Below are 20,979 nucleotides of genomic sequence, written 5' to 3'. Positions count from 1 at the left end.
TTGAATTGTTTCTGGTTTCAAATTTAATTTAATTTAGTTTCTCTTTTGACTGATTTTTATTTTAGTACAGTTCCTCCCTTTGCTGGTTTCATGTTTAAGTTTTCCTTTCTTTTTCATGATATATTTTATTGAGAATGTTTTGTAGTTCATTCAGTTACTTGTGAATTCTTTTAACTTCTGTTTATCATGGAAAGTTTTTATGTCGTTGTCAAATCTGAAGCTTATTCTTGCAGAGTATAATATTCTTGTGTGGCATACGGTTTCTTTCAGAGCTTGTCATATATTATTCCAAGGCCTCCTAGCCATGCACCCAGAACCCAAGCTGGAAACACTTTAATACCTCTGTGAGACAGTGGAGGGAACTCAGAGTGGGAGCTTAGATCCATGAGTTCCTGGCTGAAATCAATACATGAATCTGGCAGATGCCAACTATGAGACCTAAAGTGAGCCTAGAAAATAAGGAGAATCTCTCGTACAGTGAATTTCTGGCATGGAGACCATTTTGCTAAGGGGTAATGCAGGTTAGAAAGGCCAGAGAAAGCCCACCCTGCCCTGTTCCCTTGAACCCCGCAGCAAGCAGGACCAAAGGAGACTCTAAATGGGATGGAGTGACTGAGCACAGTGCTGGGAAGCAGTCCTGAGAAGGCAACACAGCACGGTATCCCTGAACAATAGGACCAGCTAAGGGTTCAACTTCCTTTCCCACGTGGTACCCTGGGGAGAGTAATGGGGTACAATCCTAGAATTTCATTGACTATTTAACCCCCCAAACTCCCCACATAAGAAAACACCTGGCCCATTACCAGACCACATGCCCATCCCTGGGAGCTTCACTTGCAGCAACTCATCACACAGAGCCCAAAGACAATGCCCAGGAAGTCAAGCTGTGAGCATCTTCCACAACTCCTCACACCACCCAGCTGAGAAGGGAAGCTGAGAATCAGAAACTCAGTTTGGCACAGACAGGAAGCAAAACCCCTCATTGACTATTTTGCTATTTTGTTTTTGCTTTTGTTATGTTTTGATTTGTTTCTGAATACGTACTGATTGATAAATGATGGAAATTTATGTATTTATATATATACATATTGGTTTCTGCTTTTTTTTAAGTTTTAGCATTTCTTGATGGTAGCTATTTTTCATGCATTTTCTTTCTTTTTTTTTTTCTCTTGAAGTTCAGTGTTGGAGTCTGTAAACAAGTGGTTCTTGATTAGCATATTTTGGATTGTTTTCTATTGACTTTTCACAGCTATGTTTTCATTTCTCCAAATTTCTCTTTTTTTCTTGCCAACAGCCAAATTCTATTGCTCTATCACTTTCTTTAATTCTCTTCCCTCTATTTGTTTGTCCTTCACTCTTATAAACACATCCTACATCACCTCAGCATATATCCTACTCACCTCTTGAATCTACAAATATTTTTCCATCACCTCAACTCTTCTGATTTTCCTCTTAAAGAACTCTACCTTTAACTGGATACTTATTCATATTTATATATCTTTATTTTTTCTCATTTCTACCCTTGCACTTTAAGGCAATTATTTTTCATGGATCAATATGTTGAGGACTAAGATATTTGATTGTACATCTGAACTTTGTTCTTATATGTTTTTATTTCTTTTCTGTATTTTTTCCCATTTGAAATTTCCTATTTTAAAATTTTATTTGTATTTTTCTCTCACTTTTGGATTCTCCCAAATTTTGGTGTCTTTTTTCCTCTGCTAATAGCCAAACTCTATTCTTTCTTTCATTCTTTCTTTATTTTTTTTACTTCTACTTTTCTCCTCCTCTGACATAATCATCACATTCTACATTACTTCTGTTCTATCCCTGAAATTGTAAACCCTTATGTAAACTCACTGTTTTTACTGTGAGCAAAAACTGATCATATAATTTCTGATTATTGTAGCAATCAACATTGTAGATTTTATCACAAGATCTTTTTGGTTTAATGTTGTAAATTGTTTGCATTGGTTGTTGTTATTATCTGTCTCCCTCTAAACTGTCAGGTACTAGAAAAACTTGAGGGACACTATAATTCCACAAGGTAAAATTCTACTGCCTCAAAAGCAACTGCTAGATGAGCAGACACACACACACACACACACACACACACACACACAAAAAAAAAAACACACACACACAAACAAACAAACAAACCCAGGGAACAAATTGTCTCAAACAAAAATACAACAAAACTGAATTCATCGACTGAATTCAAAATTGATTTTAGGAGTTTAGAATGTTCATAGTTAAATTCATGTGTGAGGCAAAGAATAATGTGAGAAAATGCAGAAGCAAAAGATTACATTAATAAAGAGATATAAATTCTGAAAAAAATTAAGCAGAAATCCTCAAAATGAAGGAATCAGTAAACTGAATAAAATTTCATTGGAATCTATCAAGAGCAAACTAGACCATTTTAAAGATGGAGTCTCAGGCAATGTGAACAAAATGTATAATCTTAAAATAAATTTGACCATTCAAGACACCATGAACAGGACTTCCAAGATATATAAGATAAAATGAATAGACAAACTTGAAATTTTCCAGGATAGAGGCATGCTTGGAGATACAAACAAGAGGAATGCACGATATTTTCAATAACATAATATCTAAAAATTTTCAAAACCTTAAGAGTGAAAGGGAAAATCAAATACAGGAAGCATACAGGACCCCAAATATATAAAATTACAACAGACCCCCACCAAGGCACATTATTATGAAAATGCCTAACATTTAGAATAAGGGTAAATTCTAAAGGGTGCCAGAGAAAAACATCAAGCCACATGTAGAGGAAAACCAATTCAAATCTCACCTGATTTTTCAACCCAGACCCTTAAAAATGCAATCTTGACCTCCTTGTTCCTCAGGCTGTAGATCACAGGATTCAGCATAGGGATGACCATACTGTAGAACACAGATGCGATTTTGTCTGTGTCCACAGAATGACTGGAGCTGGGCTGTATATACACGAATATTAGGGTCCCATAGAAAATAGAGACTGCAGTGAAGTGGGAGGCACAGGTAGATATAGCCTTCCTATGTCCTGCAGCTGAGTGCATATTTAGGATTGTGATAAAAATGAACAGGTAGGATACTAAGATAACGAGGAGAGAAAAGAAGATACAGAAACTCACAATATAAAAGAGAACAAGCTCACTAATATGTTTATCAGAACAAGAGAGAACCATCACTGCTAGAACATCACAGAAAAAATGGTGGACCACATTGGACTTACAGAAGATGAGACTGAAAGTGTTACCAGTGATGATGGAGGCACTCAGGAATCCACAGACATAGCAGCCTATGATCAGGTATGAACACACACTAGTTGTCATGGTGGTGGTGTAGTGCAGGGGCTTACACACTGCTGCATAGCGGTCATAGGCCATTGAGGCCAACAGGTAGTTTTCCACAATGGCAAAGGTTCCAAAAAAGAACATCTGAGCAGCAACAAGCATTGTAGGAGATGACCTTGTCTCCTAGAAGGAGCCCAGCCATGACTGTGGGAGTGACAGCTGAAGAATAGCAAATGTCCACCAGAGACAGGTTGCCAAGGAAAAAGTACATGGGAGTGTAGAGACGGGAGTCCAAGACAATCAACAGGATCATCCCCAGGTTCCCAACAAGATTTATGGTATAGATGAGGAGGAAGGTTACAAAGAGGGGAAGCTGCAGACCTGGGTCATTGGTCAGTCCCAGCAGGATGAACTGTGTCACTTCTGTCCTATTCTTCATCAGTTACTTGAGAATCACTGAGTGTTCTACAGTTATGAGAAGAAAGAACAGAATGATAAAGTAATGAGTTGAAAATTGAAAGTATATGCAAAATATTTATTCTTTAATTGTAGTAATAAGTTGACATTCTCTAGTACAAACATGTCCTTTAGGATCAAATTGAGTGCATGGCTAATATAGATGGTTGCATGCTGTAGTATCTCAGGAATCATGTAAACAATTCAAAATTTTTTTCAATTGTTAGTCTGAGATGTAGTTAGTTGATACTTAATGAAAATTATTTCTATGGTCATATCTCTCAATCCACCAAAGCTTCCTAGAAAAAAAAAGAATGAAACTTTCACATTGCTCACCTTCTAATAATTGCTGGAGGCATATTTAGTGTGCATTCTGTGTCTCCTCTAAGCAACATTAAGAATTTGTTTCATTGTCACATTCATGTAAATACTGATGAATAACTCATTCATATTGGTGAAATCTTTAATTGATCATCTGTGCTCTGCAACCATGCCAATTCTTAACCCATGCTGAATGGTTTCTAAATCTAAGGAGCCAAAGTGAATTACAAGGGGGCTGGGAATATAGCTCAGTTGGTAGTTTGTGCCTTACATGCACAAAGCCCTGGGTTCAATCCCCAGCACCACCCAAAAAATAAATAAATAAATAAAGTGAATTACAAGCAGCATTTGGGGTTTCATAGTGATCCATAGGAGTGATTGATTAGATGGTAAATTCATCCTCTTTACAATTATGTGTGCCTCTCGTTAGAGATAGAAGAAATAAGCAAATGTGTAACAGTGAAATGGTTCTTGTTTCAAACACAGAAGACCCTAAATTAATTGATAATCTCTGTGTTGTATGTTAACCTTCCCCAGCAATCTCATGCTTATCATCAGCAGCACATCTACACAAGTTGATACTGATGTGCCTAAAGGCATGACCTTTGATTAGGCAGAGATGAATCTGACTCTTGAACCAACATAGCACATCTCTACACACAGTGGCTGTGGTTGGTTAGCTGAGATGGTGGGACCAAGTGCTGCCTGAAGAGGGGACTGAGATGAAGGCATATCAGATTCAGTTGTCTCAGAGTTCAGATTCCTAGAGGAGACCCACAACGGACCTACTGTTTACCACCTAAATGTCACTGGCCCTAACATAACTCCTATGAACATCATATTTTCATTTGCAAAACGAAGACATTAAAGAGACCTACTTTGAGGTATTCTTGTGAAAACTAAATAATACATAAAGGAAACTAAAATGTTGGGTGCCTAGAACATCCTGATAGGTGCTAACCATCATGTGGCTAGAATGGGATAACAGTCTTGCTGGTTTGATGAATGGATCACATGTGAGGTGGATGCCCATATTCAAGCCTTCAGTTGTGGGTGACCTTGATGCCTTAAGCTTCTTTCCCCATTTTTTTTCTTTTCTCCTCACGATTGGCCATTTAGGTTTGTGTGTTCTCCACTGATTCCATCATTACTCTAAGCATGTGACTGCTGTTGCTGCAATTCCATGTGCACTAGTCCTGTTGAAATTTTCTTTCTTGAAATCTATAATTTGGATACTGCCTACCCTACTTCTTTTAAGTATTTGACACCTTAAATTTGGAGCCTTCCCATGAAGACATCATGGTTTCGAGTCTTAATGCCCTTGGTCACTTTTGGTATATACTGTGTTTTATCTATATCCCAAGGGATTTGCATGTAAGTGTTGCATGAGTGTGCATGTGTAAAGTAGGTTGTATTGTTGTTTATATTTTATCAGAAAGGAAACAGAATATGAGAAGTTGGGCGAGGCTCTAAAATTTAGGTAGAATGAGAACGATTCAAAATTCACAAGTGAGAGCCACCTCCCAAGAATAAGCCTCAGACAATGGTGAAAGATTTAAATAAATGCAGTTCCGAGCCTGTTAATTCATTTAGGATCATTTTGTAGTTTAAAAAAGGATCATTTCATTTCTGGGATTTTTGTTTCTGTTTGCATTTTGAACTTTGATGGCATTCAAATGTAGACTGAACAAGGTAAGTTCTCTAATCAATCAAAGTATCATCTGTCATACTTTTTGTTCTTATTTTTTTAGTTGTTGAAAAAGAAGCAAGATTTGTTCTATGCATCACTAAAGTCTCCATCATAGATGTTTTCATATTTATTCATAGACTTGCTTCAGTTATTAGAAACTTTCTGAAATATTTCTTTCTGATTTTGGATAACTCATAGCAGGCACAGGTAGCCTAGTACTCTTGCATGACTTACACATCTCCCTGAAATGGTACAGAATAGAGAACTCACCACTCTGCTAGAAGTGAGAGGCAGTTTATCCAGGTGGGTACTTTTAAATTCATTAAGTCAGGAATGAAAAATGGAACAAATGCTCTGAGGGAGGCCTCTCTCAGGTAGTTGTCAAAAGACTCCATGTTCTCTAAGGCAGCAGAAAAGGAGGAAAGATAGTTAACATGGGTCTAGTTCAGACTCTATCATGAGTTCTTTCTGTGCCTCAGGAAGAATTACTTACCCCTCCTTCTACATAGAATACATAGGATAATGTTACTTCTCTCAGTTCACAAATCATGCCCATAAATAAATGAAGCATCCAAAGAAGGTCATATAAAAATAATATCATTTAAAAGTCAACCAATGTGATTTTTCCCTTGGAATGTTTCTCTGACGATAATTGAAGGCTCATAGCAAACCCTCAGGTTTGAAGAAGGCTGCATACCAACAATAATCATGCAGATGAAGAAAGGATGTCCAGTGGAGCTGGCGTCTAGTGTGTTTCTTCTAAAACAAAGTGATGTGGAGTCTTTGGGATTTCAGAGGCAAGTTCTAGGAGATCCAGAGAGAATTATACAGATTTGGAGACCTCTGGAGATTTCTCCCGTGAGACTATCTACAATTCCCTGTCCTGCTTTTCTAAGGAAGAAGCAATTAAAGAGCCTTTAGGGATCAAGCTCATTATTATATTTTTAAAATTAAATTTATTTTTACTCTTAAATGAAAACACAAAAAAATGTATATATCGACTCGTACCATTGGATTGTCTTATACACAAACATAGTGTGTGCCATTTAAGCAAAGTTTAACATATCTGTGTCTTCAAATACTTATCATTTCTTTGAGGTAAAAACCTTCAAAATCCTTGCTTCTGGCTTTTTGAAGTGCACACTGCTTAAGAGTTACCTGTAGTCTCCCTACTGTGCCATCGCTCACCAGATCTTCTTGCTCCTAACAACACTCCGGCCCCTTGCTATATCCATCCTCTGGTAAAAACTGCTTGATTCTTAACTTCTGTGAGAAGGACTTCTCAAGGTTCCACACATGAGTGAGGTCATTCAGAAACTGTCTTTTGCTTGACTTATTTCACTTTATATAATGATCTCCTTTTGCCAATGACAGGATTTCATTCTTTGTTTTAACTGAGCCAAATTTCTTAATGCATATGTATCACGTTTTCTTAATCCGCTTATCAGTTCTTGGACATTTAGTTTGTTTCCATATCTCAGCTATTGGAAGCATCACACAGAGAACACTAGGGTACAGATGTCTTTTTGACATACTGATTTCATTTCCTTTGAATTCATTTTTTTAAATTTTTTTTGAGGGGGGAGTTGAACTCAGGGGCATTCAATCACTGAGCCTCATCCCCAGTCTTATTTGGTATTTTATTTAGAGACAGGGTTTCACTGAGTTGCTTAGCACCTCACCATTGCTGGGGCTGGCTTTGAACTAGCTATTTTCCTGCCTCCACCTCTGGAGCCACTGGGATTACAGGCATGTGCCACTGCCCCCTGGCTGAATTCATTTATTAATTGTGATATTATGAATTTAACCCAGGGCTCCCTACCATTGAACTATATCCCTGACCCTTTTAAATTGTTTTATGTACTTATTTTTGAGTTAGGGTCTCCCAAACTTGCCAATCTGGCCTCAAACTTGCCATCCTCCACCTCAGCCTCCTGGATAGATGTAATTAGTAGACCATGCTTATCTAATTTACTTTGAATTTAAACTCAGGGTTGAAATTGGTGGATCACAGTCTTCCATATGGTTGTGATAATCTGTATTCCCACCCACAACATACAGGGTTGCTTTCCTTTCTTCTACATCTTGCCAGCACTAGTTAGTTTTAGTTTTTCCATAAGGCTGCTTTGCTGTGGTGAGGTAACATTTCACAGTGATTTGGATTTGTATTTCCCCGATGATTAGTGAAACTGAGCTTTTATTCATATACAAGTTGGCCATTTGTATGTCTTTGAGAAATGTCCGGTTGGGTCTATTTGCCCATTTTTAATCAGGTTATTTGCTTGTCTGGGTTTTATGTTTTGTTGTGTTCTGTTTTTCTCTGGAGTTTTGGTTTCCTTCTATATTCTGAATATCCCATGCCCTTTTAGATAGATGTAAAGTTTTCAAATCTCTTCTTCCATTCTGTAGGTTGTCTCTTGACTCTCTTGATTATTTCCTTTGCTGTGCACAACCATTTTAGTTTATTACAATCCCATGTGTCTTATTTCTACTTTAGTTCTCTGAGATTGGAGGTTTATTTGTAAAAATAAATAAATAAATAATGTCTTTACTCATCCAATGTCCTAAACCATTTCCACTGGTTTCATGATTTCTGTTCTTATGTTCATATTTTTCATGCATTTTGAGTGGTTTTTGAACTGAGAGAGAGGGGTCTGGTTTGTTTTGGGTTGTTTTGCCTGTGGCTGTCCAATTCTCTCCATGTCATTTATTAAAAGACTGTGTTTTCTACAAGGGGCATTTGATAAGTCAGTTGCCTACAGACCCATGGGTTTACTTCTTGGTCTCTATTTTGCTTCCTTGTTCTATATTCCTAACTTGATGACATTAATGTGCCTTTAATTCCTCCAACATGGTTATAGTTTTGCATCAGGTAGTTCAATGCTTCCTGCTTTATTACTTTTGCTCAAGATGACTTTGGCTTTTCATGAACTTTGAATTCCATAAAAAAAATTTTGGTTTCTTTTCTTCTATTTCTGTGAAGAGGTCATTGTTATTTTGATAGGGATTGGTATCTAACTGTATCTTCCTCTGGGTTTTACAGGTATTTTAACAGCATTTTTTTCTTCCAATCCATAAACACAAGATGTTTTTCTATTTCCTGTGTCATCTTCATTTTTTATTGATATTTTGAAATTTTCTTTGAATTTTTTTCTTCCTTGCTTACATTCATTCCTGTAATTTATTTTTTTTGTAGATATTGTAAATGGAATTAACTGGTTTCTTGATTTCCATTTCAGAGAGTTCACTATTGTATATAAAAATGTTACTGATTATTGAATGCTGATTTTGTATCCTGCAACTTTGCTGAATTCATTTATTAATTTCAACAATTTTTTGGGTGAGGTTTTGGGATTTTCTGTAGGTCCTATATCTTTTTTCAACCTTGAAAATGTGATTTCCAAAATGGATGCACTTTAATTCTCTTTTGCTTGATTGCTCTGGCTAGAACTTCCGACACCCTGTTGATAAGAGGTGAAAGTGAGCATTCTTGCCTTGTTCCAGATCTGAGATCAGCTTATCCCCATTCAGTTCAATGTTAGTTGTGGGTTTAATGTAAATAGCCTTTATTGTGTTGAAGTGTGTTGCCTCTACACCTAGTTTGTTCAGCATTTTTTAATAGAGGAAGTTTAAATATTATCAAATGCCTTTTTATTGGGATGATAACATAGTTTTGTCATCACGTTTATTGATTTGCATATGTTGACCCTTCTTTCATTCTGGGATGATTCCAACTTGGCCTTAGTGAATAATCTTCCAGTTATGCTGCTGATATCAGTTTGCTAGTGTTTTAAGAATTTTGATATATGTCCAAGAATATTGGCCTCTTTAATAGTTTTTTCATTATGTCCTTACCTGGTTTGGGTATCAGGGTATTGTCAGCTAAGAAAATGTAAAAATCAAAGAATTCCTTCCTCTTGCATAGTTGGAATAATTTAAGGAGAACTGGTAACAGCTCTTTTTACTAGAAATTCACAGTGAAGACATCTGGCATGAGATTTTAATTGTTGTGAGATTTTATTATTGGTTCAATAACGTTCCTTGCTACTGGTTATATTCAGGATTTTTGGTACTTTATGATTCAATCTTGGTTGGTGTCTATGTCCATTTTATTGGTTATTGAATTTTCTTCTGTGTAGTTGTTCATAGTAATATCATGCTTTTGTGTTTCTGATGTCTGCTGTAAGATTTCCTTTTCATCTGTGAATTGGTTTATCTATATCTTTATTTTTCCTAGTTTTCAAGCCAACGATTCATCTACTTTGTTTATCCTTCAAAGAACCAGCTCTTTGTTTTGTTGATCTTGAGTATTTAAGGCTCCATTTCTTCCTGGTTTGACTTTTTCTGTTTCTTTTTTTTTTTACACTATTTTAGTTTTCTTTGTTCTGTTTCCCTAGTTCCTTGAGATGCAAAGATGAGCTTTAAATTTAAGATCCTTTTGCTTTTTTGATATAGGTATTGATTGCTGCCAACCTCTCTCTCTGTCAGTACTGCTTTTGCGCTATCTGTTAGGTTTTGGTATGTTGTATCTCAATTTTCATTTGTTTCAGTACATTTTAAAATGCACTTCTTAATCTCTTTCTTGACACATTGGTTGTTCAAAATTAGCTTGTTTACTTTTCATGTGTCTCTACGTTTTCCATATTTTTTCTTATTATTGATTTCTACTTTATTGCATTGTGGTCAGAAAAGAAAAACAGTAAGATTTCAACTGAAAATTTTTGTAGAAATTTTGTGGTCTATGACATAATCTATTTTGAAGAATGTTGCATGTGCTAATAAGAAGAATGTGTATATTTCATTTGTGTCATAAAATGTCAGTTTGTTCCCTTTGGTCTAAGTGCAGTTGACTCTGCTGTTCCTTGGTTGGTTTTCCACTGGATGATTTGTCCATTGATCAAAGTAGAGTGTGAGAGCCGACAAGTATTACTGTTATAGCAAGCATCTCTCTCTTTATGTCAAATACTTTTGATTTACACATTTGCTACTCCAATATAATGTACATAAATATTTAGAATTATGACTTCCTTTTGTGAATTAATATTTTTATCAATAGAGAACTTCTGTTTCGCCTTTTTTACTTTTTAAAAATTTTAAGTCTGTATTATCAGATATGTCTTCTGCTTTCATGCAAATTCTGTTTGCATGGAATATTTTATTCCAATGGTTCACTTTTTATCTATCTATATCCATAGAGGCAAACTAAATTCTTGTAATAAATACATAGCTGGGTCTTGTTTTATTATCCACTCATTCAAGTGTCTTTTTTTTTTTACTGGAGAATTTAATTCTTTTACATTCAACATAATCATTGATAGGTAAGGTCATACTAACACCATTTGGTGAGTTGTTTTCTGGTTTCATTATAACTCCTTTTTTTATTTTACTTTCTTATATTCTCCTTGTGATGAGGAGATTTCCTATGGTGGTGTATTTTGATTCATTGATTATTGTTTTGGGGTTGACTGTTTTTGTTTTCTTCTTACCAAAACACACACAAGTGAATTTCCTTTTTTTTTTTTAACTGTAACAGGTTTTTGAAAAGGTAGTACTTAAAGTGATTATAAATCTAAGAAAATAAATAAAATAGTGAAAATAGACTGATAAGAAAACACTCCATTTGCACTCCATTCATTCCCTGCTATGTTGAATTTTTCATATCCCTTTCTACATCTTTCTATATTTCCTAGCTCTTAAAATTCATTTAGTTAGTTAAATTTAGACTTTTGGTTTTTTTACCTCTCATCAAAGATATGAATGGTCTATGCATCATGCTTACAGCATCAGAGCACTTTGAATGTGTCTGAGAATGACTCTTACCTGTTAGTTTAATAGCTCCCATGTTGACTGTCTCTGTTTGAAAACCTTCCTTTAGCACTTCTTGTAGGACAGGCCTACTGAAGATCACTTATCTTGGTTTTTCTTTGTCTGGAAATACCTTTATCTGTTCTTCATTTCTAAAAAAGATCTCCTTGGATTCCTGGTTGGCAGATTTTTTTTTCCCCTTTAACCCTGTGAAACCTCTTGCCACTCTCCTGTGCCTGGAAGATTTCTGCTGAGAAGTTGTTTTGTTCTGTTTTTTTTTTTTTTTTCTCTCTCTTGTGGCCTTGAGAATCTTGATCTTTTTCCTTAGCCAGCTTGACTATGAGGTATCTTGGGATGGATCCAGTTGATCTAAACTGGCTTGTATCCAGTGACTATGACACCTGACCCAGTAACTGAATCTTACTCTTTTAATACTGTTACAATCTTCCCTCAAGTTTTCTGTATTCGTCTTCATTCTGTTTTCCTTTTACTCTTCTGAATGTGCATTTTCAAGCTTCCGTTTGCCAAGATCACAAATTCTTTCTTCTCTTTGATCTGTCTGCTTTTTTGCCTTCTGTTGTGCTTTTAATTTACCTGAGTATACTTTTCACATCCAGGATTTCTCTTTAATTTTGTAAATAGCTTCCATCTCCTTGTTTAAACTTGTAGAGTATTGAATCACTTCTCTGAGTTTTCCTCAAGCTCATTGAGTTTCCATAAAACATGTTTCAAATTCTCTAAGTCATCCCTACTTCTTACTATCTGGCCAGTTCCTGCCATCTTATTTGAATTGTTACATGAGAACATAGTTTCTTAAGAGCTCTTGATACTAGTTGGTATGCTTTATCATATGATCATTATTAAGTTGGGTATTTAATCCAGTCTATCCAATCTGAAATTGATTGGACTTGTCTTCCCAGAATTGTTAAGCAGGCTGCTTATTTTGGTGGCATCTATACCACTTCCACTAAGTGTTTGAGAACTTAGTGCCCAAGCTCAAATTCCAGGAGTCTGCTGTTGATAGGTTGCTACTGTTTTAGTACTAGAGGGCAATCTAAGCCCAGGTTTGTCCTACTCCACATTTGATGTGTTGTTCAGATGATCTGGGGGAGTGTATAGCAGGCACAGATCATCCATATAAGCATCTAGGAAAAAGGCAAGCCTCCATTCCTTTTCCAGAGTCACCGTCCTGTGGTATACACCCAAGACTAGTGCTATGCCAGATGCTTTCCCCAAGGGTAGTCTAGTGTTTGATCTTTTGCATCTGCCTAGTCTTAGTTTTTGCCAGCCACCAATTAATACCAATGAAAAGTCTTGAGCTTACTCTGCTGACCCACCTCAAAATAAATGTGTCTTGTTTCACACTTGTCTTCCTGTGGTAGGGGTTGGATTGGTGAAGGAAGTCCCTTACCCACTCAGGTTGACTGTTGTCAGATTGTGCCTGAAGAACACAGCTGGTAGGACCTTCACAGTCTTGGGTACACACTGTGGCACATTACACAGCGGGCACTGCTGTAGAACAAAATTGAATACCTCCTGCCTGTGTGCAGATCTCTGCCTAGTGCTACAGAAGTTCCAAAGTTCCACTTTTGAACCCAGGCCTGTGGATAATCGTGTTTCCCAACATTATCTCTCCTCATGTTTATAGATGTCATAATTATATACATGTTCTGTGTATCTAGTTTGCTTTGCCTCAAATTCCTATAAGGAGTAAGGGATCTTCAAATTTTAGCTTCTCTTTTGGTCCAGAGGATATATGAAATCATGTCATCCTCAAGGGATTTTCAAGAAGAAAAGTACATGACACTTATGGAATTTATAGCACAATCTTTAAAACATATTGAAGCTCCATGAGTTAAATATTAATACTGCTTATTTATAAGGTATTATATAATATGGTTCACGTTCACAAAGGTAATTAATCTTCTGATTATATCTTCCTGCCCCATTACAGCTAAACAGAATGAGTAATAGTTCTCAATAATTACTTGCAGGAAGAATTGTTATTTTTGCCTCAAAAGTCAAATTATTATTGCAATAGCACTCAGTGTTTAATTAATTTGCTCCTTTATTTAACAAATATTTTTGAGAATCTTCTATGAAACAGACATCTTGGGAATTCATATTCTAGATGAGGAAGATAAATGAGCAACAAGTAAGTGACTATGTCTTTGGAAAGGGGTGATAAGAACTGTGAACTGTGAAGAGCAACATAGGAGAGTGCAGGGTGTGAGTGGGGAGTGCAGGGGACTGTTTATAAAGGTGGTCAGGGAAGGACTCCATGACAAGAAACATATCTGCAATGGCTTGAATGGAAACAAAACATTCCACTCAGGGAATGGCTATTGCCAAGGCCCTGGGGCCAGATCATGGATAAAGTTGTGAAGCAATAGCAAGAAAATCAGAGAAGTGGGGTGGAACTCTAGGGAGCAGCAAGAGAGAACACAACCCAACTAATGTAAAAAGGAATGGTCAGAATTAAGTTCAAAGCATTTCAAAAAAGTCCAACGTTATTTTTTTCTCAGTATAAATTTTTAACAATCTGTAAAGTTTTAATAATATATAGCTACATTAAAACTGTTGTTACTTTTCCTCAATATCTCTGGTGTTCTGGCTATGTATCCTTTGAAAATTAAAATAGAAATCTGTTATTTATATCAAATGACTCAAAAAGAAATGTTAATTCACATGAGATTCCAGATTTATTCATCTATTGTTAAAACATGCAAGGTAAAAGTGCATACTTTCATTTAATAAGTTTTATTTTTTTCCTCAAATTGGGACTCTTACAATAGTGGGAAAAGGTAAAAATATTATATATGCATTTATATTCAAACAGAAATCAAATATTAAATAATGATTACTAAGTACTAGTGCACTAGTCAGGGGAAACAATCAATTCAATACACAGCACATATAAGAGATCCGTTATGGTATCGTGATTATAGAGGTGAAGGAGGACCAGCTTGACTATCTGTAAATTGAGAATCAGGAAGGCTGGTGTTAGAACTCAGTGAGTAGAAAGGCCTGAGAGAGGTGGGTAGAGGGGTAACTGTGTAAGTGTTGGAGAATGAGGGCTTGAAAAGCACTGGCTATGCTGTCTAAGAAAGAACATGGATGTTCAGTAATGACAGAGGGGATGACTGTTCTTCCTCCCCTTTGTGTTCTGTTCAGGTGAGTCCTTACTGAATTGTACAATGGCCATTCACACTGATTGAACAGATCTTCTTTACTTCTTTTCAAACTACACTGCTTCAGAAATATCCTCTCAGCTGCACAGTAAAATGGTTTCCTATTCGTGTATCCTTTTATCCAGTCAAAGAACACATTAACTTCAACACCAAAAATATCCACATGACATTTCATTCTGGCAAATTAGCCACACCCATGTGCAAATATGGTCACGATTCACCAGTCTCCATTTCTTTTCCTTGTGAGATTTTCTGCAATTATTTTACATATATTTGCATTGATGTAGAAAAAATTGCATGGGAAATTATTGAATGCATCCATACCTTTAATAAAGTTTTTAATAAGAAAATCCAATATATCAGATATATTCTCATTCAAGTATTATGGTTCTGAATCTATTGTTTCTTTTTTCCAGACCACAGTCTTTCGCAGAAGTAAAAGAACTTGAAGTCAGGTGGGTTTTAAAATGTGACAAAACATGGACAATGAAAGGAATGAACAAGTATTATGCACCCCAACAAATTTAATCTAAACGCTAAAATTATTTTGCCACTAAAACAATCTTAGAGAAAGCACTCTTGACCTCCGTGTTCCTGAGGCTGTAGACAACAGGGTTCAGCATGGGGATGATTAGAGTGTAGAACACAGAGGCAATTTTGTCACTGTCCATGGAGTGACTAGAGAGAGGTTGTAAGTACATGAAGATGGTGGTCCCATAGAAAATGGAGACTGCAGTGAAGTGGGAGGCACAGGTGGATATCGCCTTCTGATGGCCTGCACCTGAGCGCATCTTTCCAATTGTGGTAAAAATGAATATGTAGGATATGGAGATAACAATGAGAGCAAAAACCACATTGAAGGCACAGACAGGAAGAAGAACAAGCTCATTCATGTGTCTATCAGAGCAAGAGAGAACCATTACTGCTGGAATATCACAGAAAAAATGATGGACCACATTGGACTTGCAGAAGGTGAGACTGAAGGTGTCCCCAATGTAGAAGGAGGCAATCAACAAACCAGAGACATAGGAGCCTATGATGAGACATGCACACACACTAGTTGTCATGGTGGTGGTGTAGTGCAGGGGCTTGCACACTGCTGCATAGCGATCATAGGCCATTGAGGACAGAAGGTAATTTTCCACAGTAAGAAAACCTGTAATAAAGAACATCTGAGCAGCACAAGCACCATAGGAGATGACCTCGTCTCCAGGAAGGAGCCCACCCATGACTGTGGGAATGGCAGCTGAAGAGTAGCACAAGTCCACCAGCGACAGGTTGCCCAGGAAAAAGTACATGGGAGTGTGGAGACGGGAGTCCAAGACAATCAACAGGATCATCCCCAGGTTCCCAACCAGAGTGATGGTGTAGATGAGGAGGAAGGTCAAAAAGAGGGGAAGCTGCAGACCTGGGTCCTTGGTTAGTCCCAGCAGGATGAAGTGTGTCACTTCTGTCCTGTTCTCCATCAACGTTGTCTGAGAATCTCTTGATGTTCTATAGTCAAGCGGGGAAAAAGTACAGAATAATGAAGACTTTGAATTGCTCTCAAAAGTATGCATGGAAAATGTGTTATTTCTTTCTACCAATATCTATAATTTGGGATTCTCCTGAAAAATCACATCTTACAAATCAAATGTGTTGCAGTTAATTACATACAGGGTTGAATTCTATGAATTTGAAGACTCTTTATGCGTTATCTGCCCAATTTTGAATTTTTCTATAATGTTAACCCACATATAGACTACTTAATGATTTAATCAAAATATCTGTATATACCTATCTGTGAATTCACTTCTGAGCTTAGGAAAAGCTGATGCTTCCATGCAGCTCATCTGTCCAGAACTCTTGCAGTCAGTTTAGATGCACATTTCCTGTCTCCTCTCAGCAGTATTATGATTTTAATGAGTTGTTATACTCCTTTAAATTATTAAGCATGAGAAATCTATTCTATTGATACAAGTACTATTTGTCAATCTCTGTCCTGGACTCATCCCAACTTTAACCCATGTCAAGTAGTTCCTAAATCTAATTTTTTAAACTGGATTTCAAACAAATTGAAGTTGATTCACTTTGCAATTATTCCCTGTCCCCTTTATCCAAAACTGTTTAGGGTACAACAGTGAATCAAATGCTTTCACCTTCTTCACTGTGTTTTCCTTTTATCAGAAGAAAAGTAATAAGCCAACAAACAACGAATGAAATGACCCACTCAGCTAAAAAGAGTCATAAATGAATTGACAAGCTTTGAATGCATTTAACAGATGCCCCAGAATCTACACAATCTAAAGCCTGTATAAGTAGAACACCTACACCAGCTGACAGGGTGAAATTTGAATAGGTTGAAGATGATGTTAATTCTTGAATTGTGCCAGCAAATCTCCATACGCAGTAATGTGGAGGGGTGACTGGTGTGGTTAGAGTATGCTCCCCCTGAAGGGACAGTTCTGAGAGAAGGCACATCAACAGGATTGGCAGACATGGAGCTCAGGTGCTTGGAAGAGATGCTGCCATATGCCACCTACCAGGCATTTGTCCTAATGTAACTCCCCTGAGTGTCATATTTCCAACCGCAGAATGAAGACAGTAATAAGACTTGCAGTTGTTATCATAAGAATTAAATAAGTAACCAAAAATTAAATTAAATAATTCATAAAAACTAACACTTAAGATATCTGGATGGAATGCTTGTCTTTACTTTGGTTGACATGGAGGTCTTTTATTGTGGTGAGTTGAAAGTCTTTGAACATTTCTGCCCAGTTTGCCTTTCTTCCCCTATGAGGCCACTGAGATTTTCTGTACCTTCTGTGTTTCTCAATCAGTCCTTACTCCAAGCATTAGATTATAGCTCTTTTTTAAAAATTTTTTTATTGGTTGTTCAAAACATTACAAAGCTCTTGACATATCATATTTCATACATTAGATTCAAGTGGGTTATGAACTCCCATTTTTACCCCAAATAGAGATTGCAGCTCTTGATAGTCCGCGTGAGCCAATGCTTTTTAAAGTTTCTTTCTTGAGCTCCTTATCTGCCCAATTTTAAATTTTTAGTTTGAGTAACAGAATTCTTGTTCCTTAAACTCATTCTTGCATTCCTTACTGTCACTCCATAGCCAAATCACAGAAACAAGCACTGGAAGCTTCCAGATTTATGGGCTATCACTTCTGTTTTGGTGGCAAGTTCCACATTGTGAACTGTTTGATTTGAATCTGTTCTTGTGTAACAGTATTTTGAATTTCTTTGTTGGAACTGTAGCTTGGGGAAGGATATCCATCCAATACTAACTATTCTTCCTGCATCTTTCTCCTAAGCCTCTGGCAATTTGAAGTCAGCCCCTGAACACATTCTTCTGACCCTCAGCATTTACGGGTCTTTTATCATAAGTTGTGTTCATCAACCAGTGATCAGAACTTTGCATCTAAAAGTGTGTTTGTGCGTGTGTGTGCATGCACGCGTGCACATGGGGAAATTGAGAATATGTGGGAAAACTTACATGCAGCTCAGAGCTTAGTAATTTATGTAGGATCCTTGTGTAGTTTAAAGCAGGGTAATTCACTTTCTGAGAAGTGAGAAGAAAATGTATATAAATAATATGAAATTACTACCTAATCAAGCAGAATGTCATGTTTTAAGTTTGGTTCACATTTTTGAAGATTCCACTATTGTCATGTATATAAGAAATAGAACTGATTTTTCATGAGAATCTCTAAGTTCCCTCTCAAGGAATTTTTTTTTTTTATTTGTACCAAGGATTGAACCCAGGGGCACTTGGATTCCAAAAAAAGCCTCATCCCAGTCTTTTTAAAAAACATATATTTTATTTTGAGACGAGATCTTGTTAAGTTGCTTGGGGCCTCACTAAGTTGCTGAGGCTGGTTTTGAACTTGGGATCCTCTTGCCTGAGCCTCTAGAGATGCTGAGATTCCTTTCATGGAAGTTTCTGACATGTACAACACCAAAGTTTTTTGGAAACATTGAAACTATCTATTTATCTTTCATAATAAATCTTAGGTATAGCTGCTTCTCAGATTTGGTATGAATTTTATCCTCATTTAAATGTTTATGGAAACTTCCAAGTTTGCTGGAAAAGAAAGAATAGTCAACCCAGAACAAGGAGACTGAAATTTCCACCAGCCCTGGAATATGGCATAAGTACCATTAACAGAGCTCTGACTAAGGCTGTGTTCGAAAGGTTCCAAGTTCCCAACACAGGGAAAAACAGAGGAAAGAATAAAAACATGAACCAGGGCTGGGGATGTGGCTCGGGCGGTGGCGCGCTTGCCTAGCATGCTTGCGGCCCGGGTTCGATCCTCAGCACCATATACCAACAAAGATGTTGTGTCCACCAAGAACTAGAAAATAAATATTAAAAAAATTCTCTCTCTCTCTCTCTCTCTCTCTCTCTCTCTCTCTCTCTCTCTCTCTCTCTCCTCTCTCATTCTCTCTTAAAAAAAAAAACATGAACCAAGTTCTGAATCTCCAACTAATTCTGTTTCTTTAAAAGATTCATTCATTACTTCCATATTTGTATAGTAAGTATAATAAGATTACATATCTCCAATAATTCACATAACTGTGTCTGAAAATAAATAAATCAATAAAGATCCACAAATCATCTCATGAAGAATTACTTACCCCTCCTTCTACATAGAATTAGGATAATATTACTTCTCTCAATTCACAGATCATGCCTATAAATAAATGAAGCATCCAAAGAACGTCTCATAAAAATAATATCATTTAAAAGTCAACCAATGTGATTTTTCCCTTGGAATGTTTCTCTGACCATAATTGAAGGCTCATAGCAAACCCTTAGGTTTGAAGAAGGCTGCATACCAACAATAATCAAGCAGATGAAGAAAGGATGTCCAGTGGAGCTGGCATCTAGTGTGTTTCTTCTAAAACAAAGTGATGTGGAGTCTTTGGGATTTCAGAGGCAAGTTCATGGAGATCCAGAGAGAATTATACAGATTTGGAGACCTCTGGAGATTTCTTCTGTGAGACTATCTACAATTTCCTGTGCTGATTTTCTAAGGAAGAAGCAATTAAAAAGCCTTTAGGGATCAAGCTCATTATTATATTTTTAAAATTAAATTTATTTTTACTGATAAATGAAAACACAAAAAATGTATATATTGACTCATACCATTGGATTGTCTTATACACAAACACAGTTGTGTACCATTTAAGCAAAGTTTAACATATCTGTGTCTTCAAATACTTATCATTTCTTTGAGGTAAAAACCTTCAAAATCCTTGCTTCTGGCTTTTTGAAGTGCACACTGCTTAAGAGTTACCTGTAGTCTCCCTACTGTGCCATCGCTCACCAGATCTTCTTGCTCCTAACAACACTCCGGCCCCTTGCTATATCCATCCTCTGGTAAAAACTGCTTGATTCTTAACTTCTGTGAGAAGGACTTCTCAAGGTTCCACACATGAGTGAGGTCATTCAGAAACTGTCTTTTGCTTGACTTATTTCACTTTATATAATGATCTCCTTTTGCCAATGACAGGATTTCATTCTTTGTTTTAACTGAGCCAAATTTCTTAATGCATATGTATCACGTTTTCTTAATCCGCTTATCAGTTCTTGGACATTTAGTTTGTTTCCATATCTTAGCTATTGGAAGCATCACACAGAGAACACTAGGGTACAGATGTCTTTTTGACATACTGATTTCATTTCCTTTGAATTCATTTTTTTAAATTTTTTTTGAGGGGGGGAGTTGAACTCAGGGGCATTTAATCACTGAGCCTCATCCCCAGTCTTATTTGGTATTTTATTTAGAGACAGGGTTTCACTGAGTTGCTTAGCGCCTCACCATTGCTGGGGCTGGCTTTGAACTCGCTATCTTCCTGTCTCCACCTCTGGAGCCACTGCCCCCTGGCTGAATTCATTTATTTGGAATTGAACCCAGGGCTCCCTACCATTGAACTATATTCCTGACCCTTTTAAATTGTTTTATGTACTTAATTTTGAGATAGGGTCTCCCAAACTTGCCAATCTGGCCTCACACTTGCCATCCTCCACCTCAGCCTCCTGGATAGATGTAATTAGTAGACCATGCTTACCTAATTTACTTTGAATTTAAACTCAGGGTTGAAATTGGTGGATCACAGTTTTCCATATGGTTGTGATAATCTGTATTCCCACCCACCACATACAGGGTTGCTTTCCTTTCTTCTACATCTTGCCAGCACTAGTTAGTTTTAGTT

At 36.8% G+C, this 20,979-nt stretch overlaps 2 protein-coding genes across 2 annotated transcripts; both read right to left on the bottom strand.

Moving 5' to 3' along the window:
* Nucleotides 1-2,780: 2,780 nt before the first annotated feature.
* On the bottom strand, nucleotides 2,781-3,741 carry LOC106145085 (olfactory receptor 5B3). The gene is given in 2 exon segments (XM_013361279.2): nucleotides 2,781-3,455; nucleotides 3,457-3,741. Coding segments are annotated over 2 exon segments (960 nt in total).
* An 11,566-nt stretch (nucleotides 3,742-15,307) lies between these two features.
* Nucleotides 15,308-16,231, bottom strand: LOC106145087 (olfactory receptor 5B3). The gene has a single exon (XM_013361286.2). It carries the CDS (start codon nucleotides 16,229-16,231, stop codon nucleotides 15,308-15,310), a length of 924 nt encoding a protein of 307 aa, XP_013216740.2.
* Nucleotides 16,232-20,979: the final 4,748 nt, after the last annotated feature.

The sequence above is a fragment of the Ictidomys tridecemlineatus genome, chromosome 4, assembly GCF_052094955.1.
Source record: "Ictidomys tridecemlineatus isolate mIctTri1 chromosome 4, mIctTri1.hap1, whole genome shotgun sequence".
NCBI classification, from domain to species: Eukaryota; Metazoa; Chordata; class Mammalia; order Rodentia; family Sciuridae; genus Ictidomys; species Ictidomys tridecemlineatus.
This window is presented reverse-complemented; position numbering and strand designations above follow the sequence as displayed.